Here is a 20,180-nt window from a genome sequence, read left to right as displayed (position 1 = left end):
TTCGAAGATACTTTATTTCCGGAACATCAGGATGTTCAAATTGCATAAGTTCTATATCGGTATTTTCCTTGACTACATCACATAAAAAATCTATTTCGTCACGGATCTTGAAAAACAGTTTTAGCGATCTTGTATAAGTCTTTGGTAAACGAATTTCACGATTTTGTAAAAATTGCACTACAGAATTCATGGCACTATCGAAGGCATTGTAGTTTATGCGATACTAAACTATTCAAAAGTTATAACACTATTGAAGGCGTTGTAGTTTATGCGATACTAAACTATTCAAAGTACTGCGAGCAATTTTTTAATATCGCAAAACGTAATGAGGAGGGGATCCCCACGTGCTTTCTCGAGCGCCGTGTGTGGCATCATACGATGAAATCGATGCAAATATTCAAATGTATACGACGATTGAAATATTCGGTTACAAATGTATACGACAAAGCGTGAGATAAAATTTTTGCTAAATGAAAACATAAACAAAACGCCGAAGTACGAATGTTTGCGCTAGAGAATAACGCGCCGACAGTACGGATGTTTACGCTAAAGAATAACGTTTCGCATAGTGGGTGGGCATTATCATGTATATTTGACTATAAATATAAATAATAAATATAATCAGGCGTTCTATAGTACGATGTGGTATAAGAATGAAGGTGCTGTATGTGTATAACAAGGAGTGCATGATGATAAGAAAAGGAGAGCATGATGGTAGGAAAAGGAGATATGGGTGCGAGAGAAAGAATAGAGAGGAAGGAGGATAGCGGGAAGGAGAGCGCGCATGGTGAGAGAAAGAATAGAGAGGAAGGACAGCGCGCATGGTGAGAGAAAGATTAGAGAGGAAGGAGAACGCGCATGGTGAGAAAAGGTCAGCGCTATAGGCGTAGGACAAGGAGAGTATGATCTGTAAGGAAAGGAGGTGACAGAAAAAGAAATATAAATGTATAAAAATTCCAAATTTATTTAAAATTAAAAAAAATTTAATTACAGAATATAGAAAATAATACTTGAAGTATAGTTTTAATGTAAATATGGGTTGATTGAACCTTCATGATGATGATTCGACCACCAATTGAATATTTTAAATACATTTTGTAAAGCGCAATTTCGTACATGTCTATCGCAACGCAGAGTAACATCTAATTTATCTAAAGCAGGAACGTCATCATAGTCGTTATCCAATGTCTCGATAATAAGACCGATTCTCGCATCATCTTCCAGTAAATTTGCCAACCATTCTCGTTTTTCATATCCTTTGACATACACTCGAGAAGATGCATCTTTCAACGTCACAGCCTCAGTGATTAAACGTTTAGTCATGTAGTATGGAACGTTTCCATCTTCCCATTGCAGATTGTGATGTTTTCCAACCAACCATGCAACTTGAGATCTCTCAGACCTCGTGAGCAAACGGAATGATGTAAGACTCGTAAAAATATAATGAGACAGTACAGATCCTTTAGTCAGAATCGCAATTTCTTTCACGATAAATTTTTTATCGATAATAAATCCTTGAAGATCCACAAACGTTGGCACAACCATAATGAAAAGATATTGGCGAGAACTACGACGACGAACGACTGATGTTAATCATCGAGTATCGGAAGTTTTTATATTATATGATCCGGTATGCGATTCTCCAATTTTGTTTACGGAAGATTCAATCGTTGGTTGATAAGACGAGCGTTCCTGCTCGTGCTGATTCATGTAATTTTACGTACTAAGTTCGTTAGAGGATTGTATTCGACAACGCGATCATGCAAAATGAGACACTAAGCGATAGTGTTTGCCGGCACGTTTTCTTTACAATCAAATTCTATTCTTATGTCTACGGGAGCATTTTTTACCGATTCATTTTGTCGAGAACAATCGATGATTACAAACGGACCGTAAAGTAGAAACAGTGAGACGGTGAGACTCGGTTCTAGGTACTCGTATCCATAATAGTTTTTGCAGAAACGCGCGTACGTGTCGTATAAAATCGACCATCTGTTTTTATCGAAATCCAGATTCATGTCGTCGTACGGATAACATTCCGAGTTCAGATAAAGCTTCACGTTCGTTAATTTGCAGTCGTCGAATTTACTCATATCCTCGAGCATAATATTCTTTTGGCCTGTCTGCAGAGCAAAGATAACGTATCGTGGTTTCTCCAGCTGAGTCGCGGTCTTAATGGCCCACGAATGCTTGGTTGTACGCTGCAACAGCGGAAACTCGTACAGATCTCACGAGCGAAAACCCATGCTGAGGTAGCGTCCGCTTTCCAGAGCGCGCAGCATAGACAGCTTCTTAATTTCACTCAACAGCACATGTGGCATTCGTCATTGTATCTTGAATATGTTGATCACAGGCTCCACCGTCGAAGCTCCAACCAGACAATTGTTGTTATTGCGCGATCGTATTAAGATCAACTCGTGACGAGCGTTAATTACTATGCGTTTGTAATCCTCGCAAAATCCCAATAACATGTAGAGCGGTACGTAAAAAGTAAAGTGCCCATTCACAGTAGTTGGATCAATCCAGCCAGCATATCTCATAATCACGCTTTTATCGGATGATATTGTTACATAGTTTTTGAGCATACTTGTTATTTCCACGTTTCTGTTGCGATCAATCTCCACGCCATTAAGTTCGTATCGAATCTCATCAAATCTCATGAATGCGACGCAATTATTTTGCAGTGCCACATTAGATCCGGCAGTTGGATTGTTTATCTTCAATTCTCCCTCGATGTATAAGAAACTCTCGTACTGCAATGTATACAGATCTTGTTATTGTATGCTTATCTCGTCACTATGTCGAACATTGTGTTGGCGAATGAGTTGTAGGCGTGAGTCTCAATCTTGACGATGCGATCGTCAAAGATTGGTTCGTCCGTGATGTTGAGAATGTCAGTCATCGTTCAAATGTTTCGCACCGCGAATCCCAAAGATTGTAAAAACGCAATGTTTGATGCGTTCAATTTCTTTTTCTTAGTGCAAGATGATTGCGTATTAGCAAATCTCGATGTTGTTGTTGTCGCGGGCGTCGTAAAGATTGTGTTGTCTCTCAAGTCTTTCGATCCGTTCAACACGAGCATCACACGCTAATTTTGCCGCCGTCGTACATGCACTCTAATGGTGATCTCTTATCTTCGAAAATCGAGTAATCGTCCTTCCTGATCGACAACGCGTAACGTTAAATTCGTAATGCTCCGTACGATGATCGGTAGGTAAATGATGTGCGCCGGTGTTTCCGATATCTTATATTCTGGTGGTACCCTCGATAAAAATTCATGTATCGTATGAACGAATTTATCGTTGTTGTACGCACCCGCGGTGACATATTCGACGCGGATAATGTTCACGTTGATAATGTTAATCGGCACGTCCGACTTGTACCATTTTCGCGGCTGCAGTATACGGTTCGAGTATCCTAGCAGCGATCCAATGTTGTTAGGCTTGCTAAAATTTATTCTGTAGGCGCATTTGATCTCGTTCTTCATCGTATTGCAATTAGCGCGGAGCACTATCGGTCATTCTCCATCCTCAAAGTCATCGTCGTCAGTGTGTTTTTTATCACCATCACGAACTGTGTGTTGCGAACGTTTTCGTGAAATTGTTTTTTTCAAAAATTCATGTATCGCTTGCAGCTCGTACGATCCCCCGGGAATCGTAATTTCCGCATCGTCTTTGCCAAAATAAAATTTATTATTCGAGAAGTTCACATTCGATATCCTGTGATAATTCTCAAAATCCGCTAGACCGAGCTCGTATTCACCATCGCTTAAATCTACGGTGGGAGAGTAATTTGCCGCGAGAACGCTGCTCTTCCCAGTCAGCGTGAATGTCATAGACATGTTGACTAAACTGGTTAACGAATACTAAGTTAAAAAGCGCAATGTATGTCTTTAAATTCGCGTACATCGACCGCTCGGAGAAACTGCAAGCACAATAGAGCGTAGGACAAGGAGAGTACGACGTGGTGTAAGAAGAAAGGCGCTGTATGTGTAAGACAAGGAGAGCATGATGGTGGGAAAAAGACAGCGCTATAGGCATAGGACAAGTAGAGTATGATGTGTAAGGAAAGGAGAGAGCAAAGGAGAAGGCTGCAGTAAAAGAAATATAAATGTAACTTATTAAGATATTAAAAGTATTCTTGACACATTTCCAATATAATAGCTCAGATTAACTACGTATTTCAATTAAAAAATATATATAAATGTAACTTATTATTATATAACATACAGGAAGAAGGATAGGATTTTATAAAGAAGATACTTAGCGAGATATGTTTAATATATATAATTTGTATTCAAAATGTGTTTTCATACATATAATGTATATGTGTCAAAATTTAAATTCGCATGCATCGACCGTTCGAAGAAACTGCAAGCATAATTGTCCGCAGATGCTTTGATTATAAGTTTGATAGGATATGTGATTATAATCTATTTTTGCCACATTTAAATGTCGTACCAATTCATTTGGCGAAAATTACCAAAACTGTCAAAATATATAGCGCGATTCCCCCTTTTTGCATACGCTACCCAGTGAGTACCCGAGCCTTTAGCGTTATCCAAATTTATGATGCCGCTTTCGTTTCGATATATACCGCCAATCGGTAATGAGTCACGCATAAAAACACCTCTAAAATACGGAATGCGCATACGTTTTGCTAGTTGAAGCAGTTGTATGTTGGTAGTTGCATCCTCTGGCATTTTTAGTGTCTCTTTGACTTTTTTTTTTTTCTTTCTTATTGAGACTCCTCGTCCGTATTTGTATGGCGCGAGATACAATCCGCGACCTTCCATGGCGCGATTGTGACGTAGCATCTTTTGAAACTGACGTTATGTAGCTTTTCCATCGTTTACCATCTTTGCTACACCAGCCGCTCCACCAATCAGAGATCCGAGAGCACCCAACACTGGTAGAATCGGTAATACGCCCCCACGTTTCGCTACTGGAAGTATTCGTTTTTTCGTAATCTTTTTCTTCGTCGACGACTTTTTCATCCCCATACCCATTTTCGTCTTTGCTTTCATGACCGTCCAAACAGCCTTGGTGGCTGCTCTTTTACCAAAATTCGAATCTTTCAAAGTAATACGTTCTCGCGCCCTCGCAGCTAGTATACGATCCGCTACGTGTCGTTTGCCGAGATCGTTGCTTCGCGAGTAAGCTAAATCGTGTTCACGACACGCGACGTCCAATGGGTTGATGCCTCGATCACCTCTAGTCAATCGTTCTTGTAAACGAGTTCCCGGTCCGCAAAACTGATATCCAGGAATATGTAATTCGATAGGAAGTGCATTTATCGCGCGATTCAACAGACCACAGCCTCTTACGGTTCTCGCTCACATTCGTAACAATCTTTTATCATCGGCGCTGGACCGTCAATGTGCGTTCGTTGCCACGGTCGATTGTAATGTTCGAAACAGCGACGATAGGTCTGAACCTCCGAATCCGCCTTTATGTATTCCGGAAGTTTGTCCCACAGACGTTCCACGTAACGACCAAACTGTTTCAATAAAATAATCTTTGGTATATATCGTAACTGTTCTGAGGTAAGGTTAAGAATATCACAGTCATCCGACAGTGAAAGAAACATGTTTGATACTGAGCGGTTTCGATTTGATGCGCATCTATAAATAGGCTCTCCTCCCCCTCCTCTTCCTCAGAAAGTATTGTTAAGTCTGATTAGACAAGTCATGCGATTCGTGTTACAACCAACGGTAATTAAAGTAACAAATTTTGACAATAGGCTAATGCCTGAAAAAGAAATACACAAACATAAAAAAATGTTACCGAATACCTTTCGAATTGGGCCGCAAATGAGACCTAAATGCGACCCAACATTGCGTTAAAAGATTAATGAATCGACAGAAAGAATCAGACGAGAAGCTTACTTCTTGAGGACGTGCGAGCATTACAGATTGCGCTAAACAAACTTCAATGCGCGGCTAACGCTAACTCAGAGACAGCTAGTAAATTCAGCTGAGTAAATTCAAGACTTTATTCGAAAAAGGCTACACACCAAATTAGACCACCGAGTGTTTGAAATTGTTAAGATACGGAAAACTAATCCCGTGACATATATATTAAAAGATTCGCGCGGAAATTCCGTCGCCGGTGGATTTTACGAATACGAACTACATCGCGTTGCTAATCCCAATATATATCTTGTGGAAAAAATATTGAGGAAGAGGGGAGATCAAGTTTTTGTGAAATGATTGGGATTCGATAGTTCACGGAATTCTTGGATACATAAAAATAATGTATTGTAAAAATATAACAAATATTATATAAAGTTTACATATATATAAATATATAATATTCAAATATATACACTTTTTTTCTTTTTACAATGGTATTCTGTAATGCCCCCATGGTAGCGTATCGATACTTTTAGGTATTATATACCGTTTATCATCGTGTGGACTTAGAGCGATTTTTTTCTGCCGCATGGTATATACTTTATGCATTTTTGATCTTATAGTTGATTGCTGCCGCGTCATTTCAATTCCTTCGTTCAAACACTGCATGTAATCGTCAAATGTTATCGTTTTCGTGACAACGCTATTCTTGACACCTTTTACCTTTTTCGTATTCTTTTTACCATCTACTTTTATCGCATACATTTTTGCTCTAAGCCCGACAAATTCTGTTATTATCATACCGTTGTTTTCATCCTTCATCAGACCCGGTACCTTTTTATTCACGAGCGGTATACCGTACGCATTGTCTATCGCATAGTCGCTCGTGTCGAACTTGCCGATGTCGTGCTTCATATTCTCGTACACGTCTTCGCACTCAACGTGATATATGAGACTATCCCTGTCAGTGTACATGACTTTACATTTTTCTTTATACATTGGAATCATGTAATCGTGATGAAATTCGTACAAACACATCTTGGATACATCAAGTATACACCATACCTACATAGATTGGTTTGTAAAACTTCATCTCGAGCCTACGCAATTCCACAGCGATTAAATTTTCCGAAAACGCTCCTGCTATTAAAATTTGGTTTCGCGATCATTGCCTCTGCGCCGTACCTATCGTCCCATTTTGTTATAAGTTTAACATCTACGCGATTGCGCACATTTTCCATCGTTTTGCCGAAAACTGCATTATTCGTTAAGTTGTATAAATTCTTTTCAAAATCATTTTTCGCCATTGTTCTAAATTGTGTGTTTAGTTCAATATATGTACGTAACCATGGAGATTGCGCGAATTGTAATATGCGATGAATTTTTGTAACGCGAAGACCGTGTCGCGTACATTGCTGCAGATTGCGGTAGTGTATTACGTATCGTTTCTTATCGTATAAGGTTACAAGCAACTTGTTCTCTCGCTTGCCGGGTGGTTTGTCACGTATCGGACAAAACGGTAAGTCAGTATGTGCGTCGTGAAGATGTTGCGGGTACTCGAGATCGACTTCGAGGATATAGCCTGTAGGCGAATCGGACGCAATCGATGATAGATCAAAATTGGATATATTGTCGACCCATTGAAAACTAGCGTAAGACAAAGGTTGACACATTGCCCATCCGTATAAATTATTTACATCGAAATACATTAGATACGATGACAGTTTCAATGGGTCGTATGACTGCATGTACTTGTTATTAGCATGCGCGTATCTGTTGGAACATTGACTCAAACCACCGCGTATACCTCGTTCTATAAACATTACCATGTCGATGTCAGTGAGCAATTTAAACTTAATGTTTGTGTGCTTCAACATGGTATCCCACGTGTATCCGGGAAGAGTATAGTAATGCGCAGGGTCGAGCCCGTAACTCTTGATACAATTGTCACGAAAATTTTCAAAAACATCGGCTAATAACAAGACCTCAATTTTTAAATATAAATCGCTATATTCGCCTAGCGTTCTAATGGAGAATCGATTCCAAACAGTCTCGGCGTACGCGTAATCGCTCTCGGATACTGTGTCAACGGTCAAGGAACTGTAAAATAATTCGCGCGGAGGTAAACATGTATCGTGCAATTTATCTACACAATCGATATATTCGTACGGAAAGACACCTTTTCGCGTTAACAAATCAAAGTCTTCTACACGTAAATTTTGATATTCAGATTGTAAAATTTTTAATTTATCTTTACTGAGAAAAGATGCTAATTTGTTGAGACTTGTTGTGAGAAATTTAAAAGAATCGATGATACGTAATGTAATGTGATTTCGTGATTTCTCTTCCGTAAGTTTAACATTTTTTGTAAATGAAATAAATGAAATCTATTTTTCTTTAGTTATTGGAAGTAGGTCGATTCTTCCTTCAAACGCTGTGGCTATTTCCTCGATTATAAAATGTGAATCGTAACCGGATAAATTGTGGAAAATAATTGGAATATAAAAGGATTCCTTATAATTTAGATTGCAATTTGAATGCGGGGGACCTCTGTACCGCCCAGTGAGGTGACAATGATCGTGTACGCGAGTATCGTCTTCCACGAATGGTTTCTCACATATATGACATTGAGTAGGGCTATTAAACTTTTCCAATTCTTCACGCGTCAAATTTATCTTGGGAAGATTTGTAGATAAAATTGTTTTCACGCGCGTTGCTAAATTTTTTAATTCTTCAGCAAACCATGCAACGCAATTATTATCCTGACATGAATGATACGCGGATAACGATTTGTCGTACGAGCAATGTACATAATAAGCGATACTAAACATTTGATGATGCTGGTATAAATTTTTTTCTGCTTCTTCTTTGTCCGTATTTCTCAAAACACATTCCAGGTCGGCATATACGACGAAAGGAACCTGCTCCTTCCTGTTATAGTTGTTAAAAGCGAGCCACTTATCTTTATCGCTTGGTAATCGAATAGCACAGTCTTTCATCTTTCCGCAGTCTACAGTATGTGACTGTAATTTCTCATTCGAATAAAAACAATGTAGGCATCTATAAAAAATAGAAATAATAATTATATATTTGAACATCTATAAAATAGGAATAATAATTATATATATTTTGAAGAAAAATCAATAATATTAAATATACATACCGATCGCAGATATGTTTTTGTCCATTGTGTTTATTTAGTTGCGAACTCACGAGCCGGGATAAATTCTTGATCCACGCGAAATGTCCGATATCTTGCGCATCTTGAATGTAGAGCAAATTGGCGTGCTTGTCCCTCTTTTGCTCCGAAAGACGAACAGGAACAATATTTTCGTTTTGGATGATAAACACATTGATTGAAATATTGTTGTTAATTTCTTAATAATTTCTTCTAATTTTTTAATTTGATTAAGAGTCACTGGAAACTCAATGTCTCGAAGATTTAGCGCATCCATATAATGCGGGTACGATAATTCTTGTTCAACGCTTCTTTCAGCGGGATACATAGCAGCAGTCACTGCCCATGCAAAACATTCATTGTCTTTGGATCGCACGTTAAGTACCGCTCGTTTTATCATTATCTTTCGCGGTAATATAATATAACATCCCGCACGCATAGGATTATATTTATTTATATTTACAGTCAAATTAAGTATACGCGGTAATGCCCACCCACTATCACTTTCTTGAAATTCTTCAAGAGATGCTAAAGTGGGCTCGATAACACGTTGCTCGTACCATTCGCGTAAATCAAATGTACGAAAGAGTTCACAGTTTTTTGTACTTACACTTTTATTGTCGTGCTTTTCACCCGCCACAAACTCACCGTTAAACACGCTATTCACTTTCACACTGCAGTGTGTTTTGATAGCGTCTCGCACATGTTCGAGCACGATATCACTCGCGTCTTCGAGAAACTGGCGAGATTCGATATAATTGATATTGATTATCGCACTAGTCGATATACGGTTCTCGAACGCTGTATCAATTTCTCGCCAAAATAGTGCAGCTTGATGCGCGCTGTGTCCGGTACCCGCGTGTACGAAACGTTTGCGCAACGCATTTTTCCTTCGAGTCGCGCGATCATTGCGATCAACAATTGTTGATATCCGATTGATATTCGACTCTGCTCTTCCAACGACTTGATATATTCATCGCATCGCACCTCCCAAAGTACTCCTCCACCGAATTTATCAAGGTGGATTGATGTGTTAAAACCTGCTTCATTTTTTATACATAAGGTACACTCGCACAAGCTTCGACAATAATGGTAAAATGTGACTCTCTGTTCTGATTTATATCTCATCGTTATATTCTTTTCGCGTTGCGAAACGTTATTCTTTCGTGTAAACATCCATCATTTATATAATATCATGTCTCTTCATCTCACACATATTTTGTGGTAATGTAATATAATATGACATCCTGTACGCGTAAGATTATATTTATTATTTATATTTATAGTCAAATTAAATATACATGATAATGCCCACCCACTATGCGAAACGTTATTCTTTAGCGCAAACATTCGTACTGTCGGCGTTCTGTATATGTTTTCATTTAGTAAAAAAATTTTATCTCACGCTTTGTCGTATACATTTGTAACCGAATATTTGAATCGATTTCATCATACGGCAGCCACCCACGGCGCTCGAGAAAGCACGTGGGGATGATTTTTAATAATTTTTAGCAGCCTTACATTGGCGCTTGCAAAATTACGTCAGAAATACTCCCCTCCTCATTACGTTTTATGATATTACTAGCAGTCTTACATTGACGCTTGCAAAATTACGTCAGAAATACTCCCGTCCTTACTACGTTTTGCGATATTACAAATTGCTCGCAGTACTTTGAATAGTTTAGTATCGCATCAGTTGTCCGTACATAAGGTTGTGCTAAAAAATATGCTCCACAAAAGAAAGCAACAAAATGAATTTTTACATTCCGATTGAGAACGGTGAAATTCAATCAAAGAAAATGTAAGTTTTATTTATTTTCTAAATATTATTTTCTAGATATTATTTTTAATATATTTTAATATTTTATATAGCGTTTCATCTCGTCGTGCGGTTTGCATACTTGGGAGAAGGTATACCTTAACCCCGACATCTTACAAATATTTGGAGATTGGAATAAGCGTTGGAGCTATGTCGTATGTGGAATTGATACTTGGTAACAACCGAAGTAATCGATTAGTATTGCCTATCGTACTCTGGCACTCATTGATGCAGAAACGTACAGACATTGAACGACATGTACAATCGACTGAAAGTCAGCCATTATGGATCTGCAATCTATCAATCCAAATGATTGCATTAAATGGATCGAGGATTGTTAAATTAACATTATCTAATAAGTCTTTGTATATACAACCTCAAACATTATTACATTTATTCGATTTTGAAGATTGTATCGATCATATGCATTCATGGTTGTGTCAAAATACATATGTCATGAATGAAAAGTTTAAACAATTTTGTAACGTTTTGCTAACATAACAATATTACTAATGTAAATGATGCTGTGAAAGCGATTCGCGAGAGTGACGCGTTCAGCGGATCACTCGTAGATTGCGAATTGTTGGCGTGTGCTATAAATGATATACTTTATGATACTTGTCACAAAATAAAAATTAAAAAATTATTATTAACATTAATGTTTCTCTTCACACTATTTTATTCTACGACTCTTCCTCCTCCTCGCGCTTTCTTAGTCTCAGTCAAACAAAGACGTTTACCTCTCATAGAATCATATGCAAAGTCTATTTAGAAAGAAATACTCTATTTAGAAAAAGATGAGATATGGGATCTCGTGTTATATATTTGAGATAAATGCGCGTGGCGCGTGGTTAGTTTTTTCTCTACGCTCTAAGAAGAAGTTTGTTACGTGCTCGTGTCGCGAGTAAGTCTATGCATTGTGCTCGTGTTGCGAGTAAGTCTGTGCATTGTGCTTGTGTCTTTCGTAAATCTGTGTTTTGTATATAATATTAATAGAATATGGATGAAAATAATGACGGTTTTGATAATGTCAGAGATAATGGTGATGATTATTTAATGATCATTTCTGAGGAAGAGGAATCGGACATTGAAGTGCCACTCTTAGAAGATAGTGATGATGATGAAAATAATGACAATATTGGGAATATCGGTTTAGATGATATTGAAAATAATGGTGATGATAATATGGATGATTCTGACGAAGAGGGATCGGACATTGAAGTACCATCCTTAGAGGACAGTGACTATAATAGTGACGAAAGTGTTTTTTCGGAAAGAATCTATCATGATATAGACTTACCGGAAATTAATTCGTATGATGGACTAAAAAGGATGTGTTGCATATATTTTTATTATGCAACTATAGATGGTACTTATTTCTGCGCATCATGTTTTATGAGAGTGGCGGAACTTTTTGATGAGATTCGTGCTGTGCCGGCACACAATTAATATTTACTCATTAATTCTCGGACTATTTTGTAGCGAGTGTCGAAATCCGTTATATCAAATATTACCTTGTAATATGTGTCCTCTCTATAATTTGTATAACATAAGACTTGTGTGAAAACAACAAAAACTATTATTAGGTAAGTGTATATTAACATCGTGCACAGGGAGGAGGTGCGCTGGGTGCGGGCCTACTGCAAGGAGAGCGCTGAGTGGGAAGATTTGTGGGGCGATGATTCCGGGGTCCGAGATCTTGACGCAAAGTTTCCACATTTGTATGCGGATATATTCGGCCTCCGCAGGTTATTCGGAGAAGAGCCCCTCGTATTGTAAGTATGCGCAAATTTTAAATATATTTTTTTTTAAAGTACTAATAAAAATGTTCATTTTCTTTTCTGTTACAGACACAGCTATCACGAGTTCCCCCGCCACCTCGCTCCAACGGATTTTTAGTTTTTTAATTTTATATTTTTTATATCTCGTTAGATAATAAAAATTATAGGTCATATAACAATTTTCATATTTTTATATTTTTTATATTTTTAAATTTATATCTTTTTATATTTTTAATTTTAAAACACACACACACTCTTTATATGTATACACAATTTTTAAATAAAAATTTGTTAAACTCATATATATATTACTTATTTGCACCTTCTTTATCTATCCCATCCTTCTTCCTCTGTATTAGATATAATTAGATAATAAGATATATAATAGATATATAATAAGATAATATTTAATATTATAAAAAAAACTTAACATACAAAATTTACCTTTTTCTCGCGTACGCTTTAGCCTCCGTCTTATCGCGCTTCCGCTATCATTTCCCTACACCCTCCTTCTTTCTCTCTCACTATCTTCCTACTGCCATGCCGTATTGTGTTCTCTTTGTCCTACGCCTATAGCACTGTCCTTTTCTCACCATACGCGCTTTCCTTCCCGCTCTACCTCTCTATTCTTTCTCTCGCACCCATAACACGTTCTCCTTCCTCTCTATTCTTTCTCTCGCACCCATATCTCCTTTTTCCTATCATCATCATGCTCTCCTTTTCCTATCATCATGCACTCCTTGTCATACACATACAGCGCCTTCCTTCTTACACCACGTCATACTCTCCTTGTCCTACGCTATATAGAACGCCTATAGCACCGTCTCTCTCTACTACGTTGCGAACGCCTATCGCACCGTCTCTCTCTACCGCGTTGCAAACGTCTATAGCATCGTCTCTCTCTACCGTGCTGCAAACGCCTATAACACCGTCTCTCTCTATACCACGTTGCGAACGCCTATCGCGTCGTTACCATGGGGATATAAAAATTTATTAATATTAATTTAATTATTTATTGCAAATATACATTATGAATAAACAAAGTGGGGTGAATATTTTATCTATAACAGTTGACATTCCTCTCTCTCACCATCAGACCTCCGCAATCAGTCGGAGAAGACACTCCCTCCACCTGCAGAACCATATGTACCCCCCCTTCCCCCTCAATCTGGGAGGACATTTGGTACCTCCCCCCACGAACATATCAGTACCGGGGGTGAGGTAAGCGGTCCCCCCTGCTTACCTCATCCCTCTTAGATCCCTGTATTAGAACTCTCTAATTATATCTACTATCATATACATTTTATATATGTGTCTTGCATAAAATTGGAATAAATATTACATATTCTTATTCCTAAAATATTTTTCCTTTTCTTTCAACTTATATGTATAACTTTTCTATTTTAACAAAATTTTCTATTAAAAAAAATTAATAAAATGTATAAAATTTTATCTTACATATAATAAAGGTACAAATGAAATTTTTCTATGATTTAAAATTGACTCAGAATTTACTAGAATACGTTATCCTGCCGTCCGAGGGTTAAAGCAACGGATTTATCTACAATCTACATCTCTATCTATCAAAATCTCTACATAAATCCGTTGCTTTTAAATAAAAACTTTCGCTCACCGACACTGGTGCATAACAGCGGAGTTGTCGACGTTAAAGCTACGTTGTCTGCAACATATAAAATAAAATCCAAATTATAGAAGTGATTTTAAATAATTAATATTAAAGAATTTATTATTATACTTAATAAATTTATATTCGATGCATACAATAATAAGCAGATATATAAATATAGAATAATTTTGTAAATTAAAAAAAAAATTTTAAATAAAAATTTTATAAGATTTGTGTGAAAATCTTTATCTCTGAGTTTCTCTTGATTAAATCATTCAAATAAATGAATTGAATTTATTCATATAAAGGATTTATAATAATTAATATACAAATAATGTTTACCCTTAGGGTATATTAGTTGCTCCGCCGATGCAGGATGCCTCTCCTAGGCCTCCTCCTCCTCCTCTCAGATTGTCAGGGAAGTCAGGATCTATGCTTTATACGCGCGATATACTGCTTTTAATTTGTTTAAACCGCACAAAAATAAAATTGCGCAATATTTTAAACCATAAAAAAGTGAAAACGCGAGATAGTTTTGGACGGCACTCCCGCACTTTTATGCGCGATACTTTGACGACACTCCCGAATTTTGGAAAGATCGAAGTAGATATATATAGAGAGTTCTAATACAGAGATCTGAGGGGGGTGAGGTAAGCGAGGGAACTGATTACCTCATCCCCCGGTACTAATATTTCCCGGGGGGGAGGTACTAAATGTCCTCCCAGATTGAGGGGAAAGGGGGGGTACCTAAATGTCCCCCAGATTGAGGGAAAGGGAGAGGGTACATATGCCTCCGCAGGTGAGGGAGTGTCCTCTCCCACTGATTGCGGAGGTCTGATGGTGAGAGAGAGGAATGTCAACTGTTATAGATAAAATATTCACCCCACTATTTATCCATAATGTATATTTGCAATAAATACTTAGATTAATATTAATAAATTTTTTATATCCCCATGGTAACGACGCGATAGACGTTCGCAACGTGTTAGAGGGAGAAGGTGCTATAGGCGTTTGCAACGTGGTAGAGGGAGAAGGTGCTATAGGCGTTCGTAACGTGGTAGAGGAAGAAGGTGCTATAGGCGTTCTATATAGTGTAGGACAAGGAGAGTATGACGTGGTGTGAGAAGGAAAGCGCTGTATGTGTATGACAAGGAGTGCATGATGATAGGAAAAAGGAAAGCATGATGGTAGGAAAAGGAGATATGGGTGCGAAAGAAAGAATAGAGAGGAAGAAGGATAGCGAGAAGGAGAGCGTGTTATGGGGTGTGAGAGAAAGAATAGAGAGAAAGGAGGATAGCGAGAAGAAGAGCGTGTTATGGGGTGCGAGAGAAAGAATAGAGAGGAAGAAGGATAGCGCGATAAGACGGAGGCTAAGGCGCGAGAAAAAGATAATTTTTGTATGTTAAGTTTTTTTTATAATGTTAAATGTTATCTTATAATATATCTTATTATCTAATTATAACTAAAACAGAGGAAGAAGGATGCGATAAGTGATCAAAGTGGAAATAAGTAATAAATATATATGTATAAGTTTAACATAAATTTTTATTATTAAAAAGTGTGTATGTGTATACATATAAAGTGTGTGTGTGTGTGTGTGTGTGTGTGTGTTTTAAAATTAAAAATTTAAAAAGATATAAATTTAAAAATATAAAAGATATAAAAATTTAAAAATGTAAAGATGTAAAAATTTTAAAAAACTAAAAATCTGTTGGAGCAAGGCGCCAGGGGAACTCGTCATAAATGCGTCTGTAACAGAAATGAACATTTTTATTAGTACTTTAAAAATATTTAAAATTTGCGCATACTTACATTACGAGGAGGCTCCTCTCCGAATAGCCTGCGGAGGTCGAATATATCCGCATACAAATGCTGATACTCCACGTCGAGATCTCAGGCCCCGGAACATCATCACGCACCCATGCGGAACAATAATAGTTTTTGGTGTTTTCACACATAAGTCCTCGGTGTATGTGCGACACTTACACAATAATAGTTTTTGTTGTATTCACACATAAGTCTTAAGTTATACAAATCGGACACATATTACAAAGTAATATTTGATATAATGGATTTCGACACTCGCTACAAAATAGTTCGAGAATTAATGAGTAAATATTAATTGAGTGTTCCCGCACAACACGAATCTCATCAAAAAGTTCCGCCACTTTCATAAAACATGATGCGCAGAAGTATGTACCATCTGTAGTTGCATAATAAAAATATATGCAGCACATCCTTTTTAGTCCGTCATATGAATTAATTTCCGGTAAGTCTATATCACGATAGTAGTAGTGGGGCAGGTATGGCTCTTGGGCCAATATCGGTTACGGTACTGGTGAAGGGAGGAAAAAGCGCTTTGACGTTCTGCAAGCGGAGCAGGTATGGCTCTTGGGGCGATACCGGTTACGGTGGTGGGACGGAAAAGCGCTTTGGCGTTCTGCACGTGGGGCAGGTATGGCCCGTCAAAACAAATGACATCACATGGTAGTTGACCATGTATAACATCATGCCTGTGAAAATGAAAAAAAGATAATAACACAGGAACGTGCAGGTTCTGTTAAACGCGATGGTATGACGCAACGAAAGAAATAGTATTATCGGTGTCTTATATTACGAGCGCCTATTGTTGAAAGAGGTTGCGCAACATCCTCTTTCAACAATAAAAGTAACGGAACTACTTATATATAAAATGGGAAAGAGGAGTGGGTGAAAGAAATAGATGATTAAAAATAAAATTTCTCACATTTATTGATGCAGATTTTTATTACAAAAATCAATATTCTTATTACATATAATTAAGGTAATAATTAATTTTTATTAAGTAATAGTATAATGTATTTTTTTATATTTTATTACACAAAGGTTTACATGTTTAAACATTACATGTCGGTATGTTTAATACGTTTTTCATGAAAGAAAATTTTATTAAATAATCGTACAATCAAGCGATCGTTATCAATCTTACGTTTGCAATCTTCGGTAAAAAGAGTAAGAAACTGATTAAGATCGTAACCACTACACATATAATATAAAAATACGCAGCAGTATTGTCCGCAAGTTTGAGAAAAAATTCCTTGTAATTGCTGGGTGTTCCAATGGTGGATGGTGGAATTTCGCCGCAGTCGGAGTAAAAATCCGGAATACAAAGGGGATAATCCGTAGCTATCGAAGTAAGTGCCTGAATCGTATTTATCGAGGAAGAAAGCGACCCAATGTTCTCCAGGTCGAGTATGGTTGTCGGTGTTAGCAACGATGGCCGTCAACCTCGTCCACACCCTCGGAACTCTGTAGGCAGAATACATTCCCACATGTCTGGCATCGAGATGATGGAGTGCTTGCAAAATTTCGCGAGAGTTCATTTTTTTCCAACAAAGGCGAACGAACGTACGGTATTATTTGAATAACGTCGGTTTTTACCTTTTTTGATAATGCGATTTTATCAATATCGGCTTTCGGGTTTTCAATGTCGGTTTGCGTAGAAATATTAATAATTTTGAACTTGTTTTCATCTAGCAACGTCTTTGATTTCGTCAATTTCACAAATCCCTCTTCTTCTTCTTTTTCAATTAGATGTTCGATTTTTTGCAGGTTTTGTTTCTCTATTTCATTACTCGATTTAATATTTTCATTCATGTCACAAAAAACATAATCTTTGCTTTCGATTTCCTCGGCGATTTCGTCGTCTGCGTTCTCGGAGTATATTTCACAATCTTTCTCAGTACTACAACTAACTTGAGTACTAAACGTAACGTCGATATCACGATTATTTTGTGTGACTATCCAGCATTTTAGTTTATAAGCATTGTGTAATGCGCAACGGAAGATTTCAAAATTCCAAAATCCGTGGTGAGAGCAATATCGTCCGTCTTCTTCTTTTGATAGGTTTTTAAATGGCGGAGAGATATCTTCCATATCCATATCTTCCAGATATTATTTATATCTCTGGAAAGTATATTCCGCAAGTAGCTTGCCTTTTCGTTGCCTCTAACGTAAATGTAACGCACACGTCTTGTAATTTCGCGCAAATGTGAAATAAAATATTTCAGATTAGTTTCACCGTCGAACCACTCGATACCGTGATAATTTTGCGAGAGCCAATTGTTTTCTCATCTTGCTTTTGCGGATAATTCTCCAAATGGATGTGGAGGCATCATAATCCAATGGCCGACGAGTGGGGCGTCAATCGAGACAATAGCGACTTCCTTTGGGATAAATTTATCGTTGACATCACGGAAGCCTTGTATGTCGATGACTATGTCCATATTGTGAAAATTTATGTGCTTGCAATGACAAAGTATAACCTCTTCACGAAACGCTCGCGTTCACGTCTCGAATGAAACTAAATCTTCTTTTGTTACAATACATGTTTTTGGAAAATACGGTGATATCGATTTTATTTGAAAGTGGAGGGGGAATTTTTAACCGAGTATTACACTACGAGGCATAAATCGTGCATAGATAAATTAGCCAAAAAAATCGACGATGACTTGACGCGACGCGTCGATTTCTATCACATTATCGAACTCTGCGTAAACAATACAGTTAACGGTCTCGGCGAGAGCTCTCTCGAATCGCACTTCTAATCGCAAACTTCCATGTTTCACAAGATTCCAATGGCCGGCACAATTAGCGGACAAATCGAGTGTAAGGTCAAAAGCAAATAACGTATATCCCTTGAAATAATCCTCTCTGCTTATAGAATTTCCTTCATTCAAAAAATGGATACCTGTCCCCGAAAAAAGCGTTTGATAAGCTTCAACATAAAGCTTCTTCAACCGAGAAAACCGGCTGTAACGGCCTACTGGGAATTTGCATACCATCGACATACATCCAGAAGAAATTTATACCCCAATTTTTAAAATTAAACGGATTTAATTTTCTATCACCATTAAATGCTTTATTATTGACGAAGCCGACTATTATTCGTTTCGGTAGTTGACCTAATATTGCATTATCTATTGATTCCGCCATTACCCCGCTATGAATCGTAAAAGTTTTAACCTCGACTCTCGTAAGTGGATACTTGGCAGTAACTTTACTCAACATTCTAGCGTGTGCGAGTAACACCTCGGCGCTTATTTTCGCTCTTCTCACAAGTAAGTTGGCATCCAATATATGAATTTTCGATAAACTGTTACTTTCCATGAGACAAAATGAATCTTCCGAGCGTACGAGTCGTAAGCGTACTTCTACTCCGTTAATTAAAAATTTGTCTTGATTGAAAACGTCGCAATGAAGATGTCCTATAAGATCTAGCGCTCGTTCTCCGTGAATGTATCGAGCTCGTCTCACGAGCGCGGCGTTGCCTTTTGATTCCAATAGATCGTCCATGTATCCGGGTGTATCCGCGTCCCACAGACTCGAGGTTAAATGGGTAGTTTTTGCGGGTGAAGAGTAATTTAACAACGCCTCGATGTACGCGCGGTACGCGTAAGCGTTATTCGGAGGCGACACGAGCTTTTGATTGAAATACACGTCGATCTGATTGAAGATGGAGTGGAGTAAATGATTTACGGGCCCTACTTTGACCTCTGTGGCGGCGGCGGTACCTCCCGTTCGCGGCGCGAGGTCGTCATTGGTTTCCACGCGCACTCGAAGACTCAGCATGGTATGTGTGAGATCTAAATATTCTTCTCCATGGCCTGAGATGACAAATTCTATCGGCGAGTCGTCCGAGAGCAAGCTGACGGGTTAGGTAATAGATCTATTGTGAACTTTCGATGTTAGTCTGCGTGGGTGGTAAAGAAAAAAGATCGAGTTCACTTTTTAAACACTCGTTCGGATGCGTATGAAGAAAAGACATGATTATTTACCGTAAATTTTTATCAATATTTTTTACCGATATTTTCGTTGTCTACTGTGTTTAGCGTGGTATCGTTTAAGAAAATATGTCGGATACGGTGCGCTTTCTAGAAGTT

General features: G+C 37.8%; 2 protein-coding genes and 1 pseudogene across 2 annotated transcripts; all 3 read right to left on the bottom strand.

The window, feature by feature from the left end:
• Positions 1–6,340: 6,340 nt before the first annotated feature.
• Positions 6,341–6,892, bottom strand: LOC140669808 (uncharacterized). The gene has a single exon (XM_072899955.1). It carries the CDS (start codon positions 6,890–6,892, stop codon positions 6,341–6,343), a length of 552 nt encoding a protein of 183 aa, XP_072756056.1.
• Positions 6,893–16,534: 9,642 nt separating this feature from the next.
• Positions 16,535–18,582, bottom strand: LOC140669807 (uncharacterized; annotated as a pseudogene).
• Positions 18,583–19,017: 435 nt separating this feature from the next.
• Positions 19,018–19,869, bottom strand: LOC140669802 (uncharacterized protein F54H12.2-like). Its single transcript, XM_072899927.1, has one exon. It carries the CDS (start codon positions 19,867–19,869, stop codon positions 19,018–19,020), a length of 852 nt encoding a protein of 283 aa, XP_072756028.1.
• Positions 19,870–20,180: the final 311 nt, after the last annotated feature.

The sequence above is a fragment of the Anoplolepis gracilipes genome, chromosome 1 (assembly GCF_047496725.1).
Source record: "Anoplolepis gracilipes chromosome 1, ASM4749672v1, whole genome shotgun sequence".
Taxonomy (NCBI): Eukaryota; Metazoa; Arthropoda; class Insecta; order Hymenoptera; family Formicidae; genus Anoplolepis; species Anoplolepis gracilipes.
This window is presented reverse-complemented; position numbering and strand designations above follow the sequence as displayed.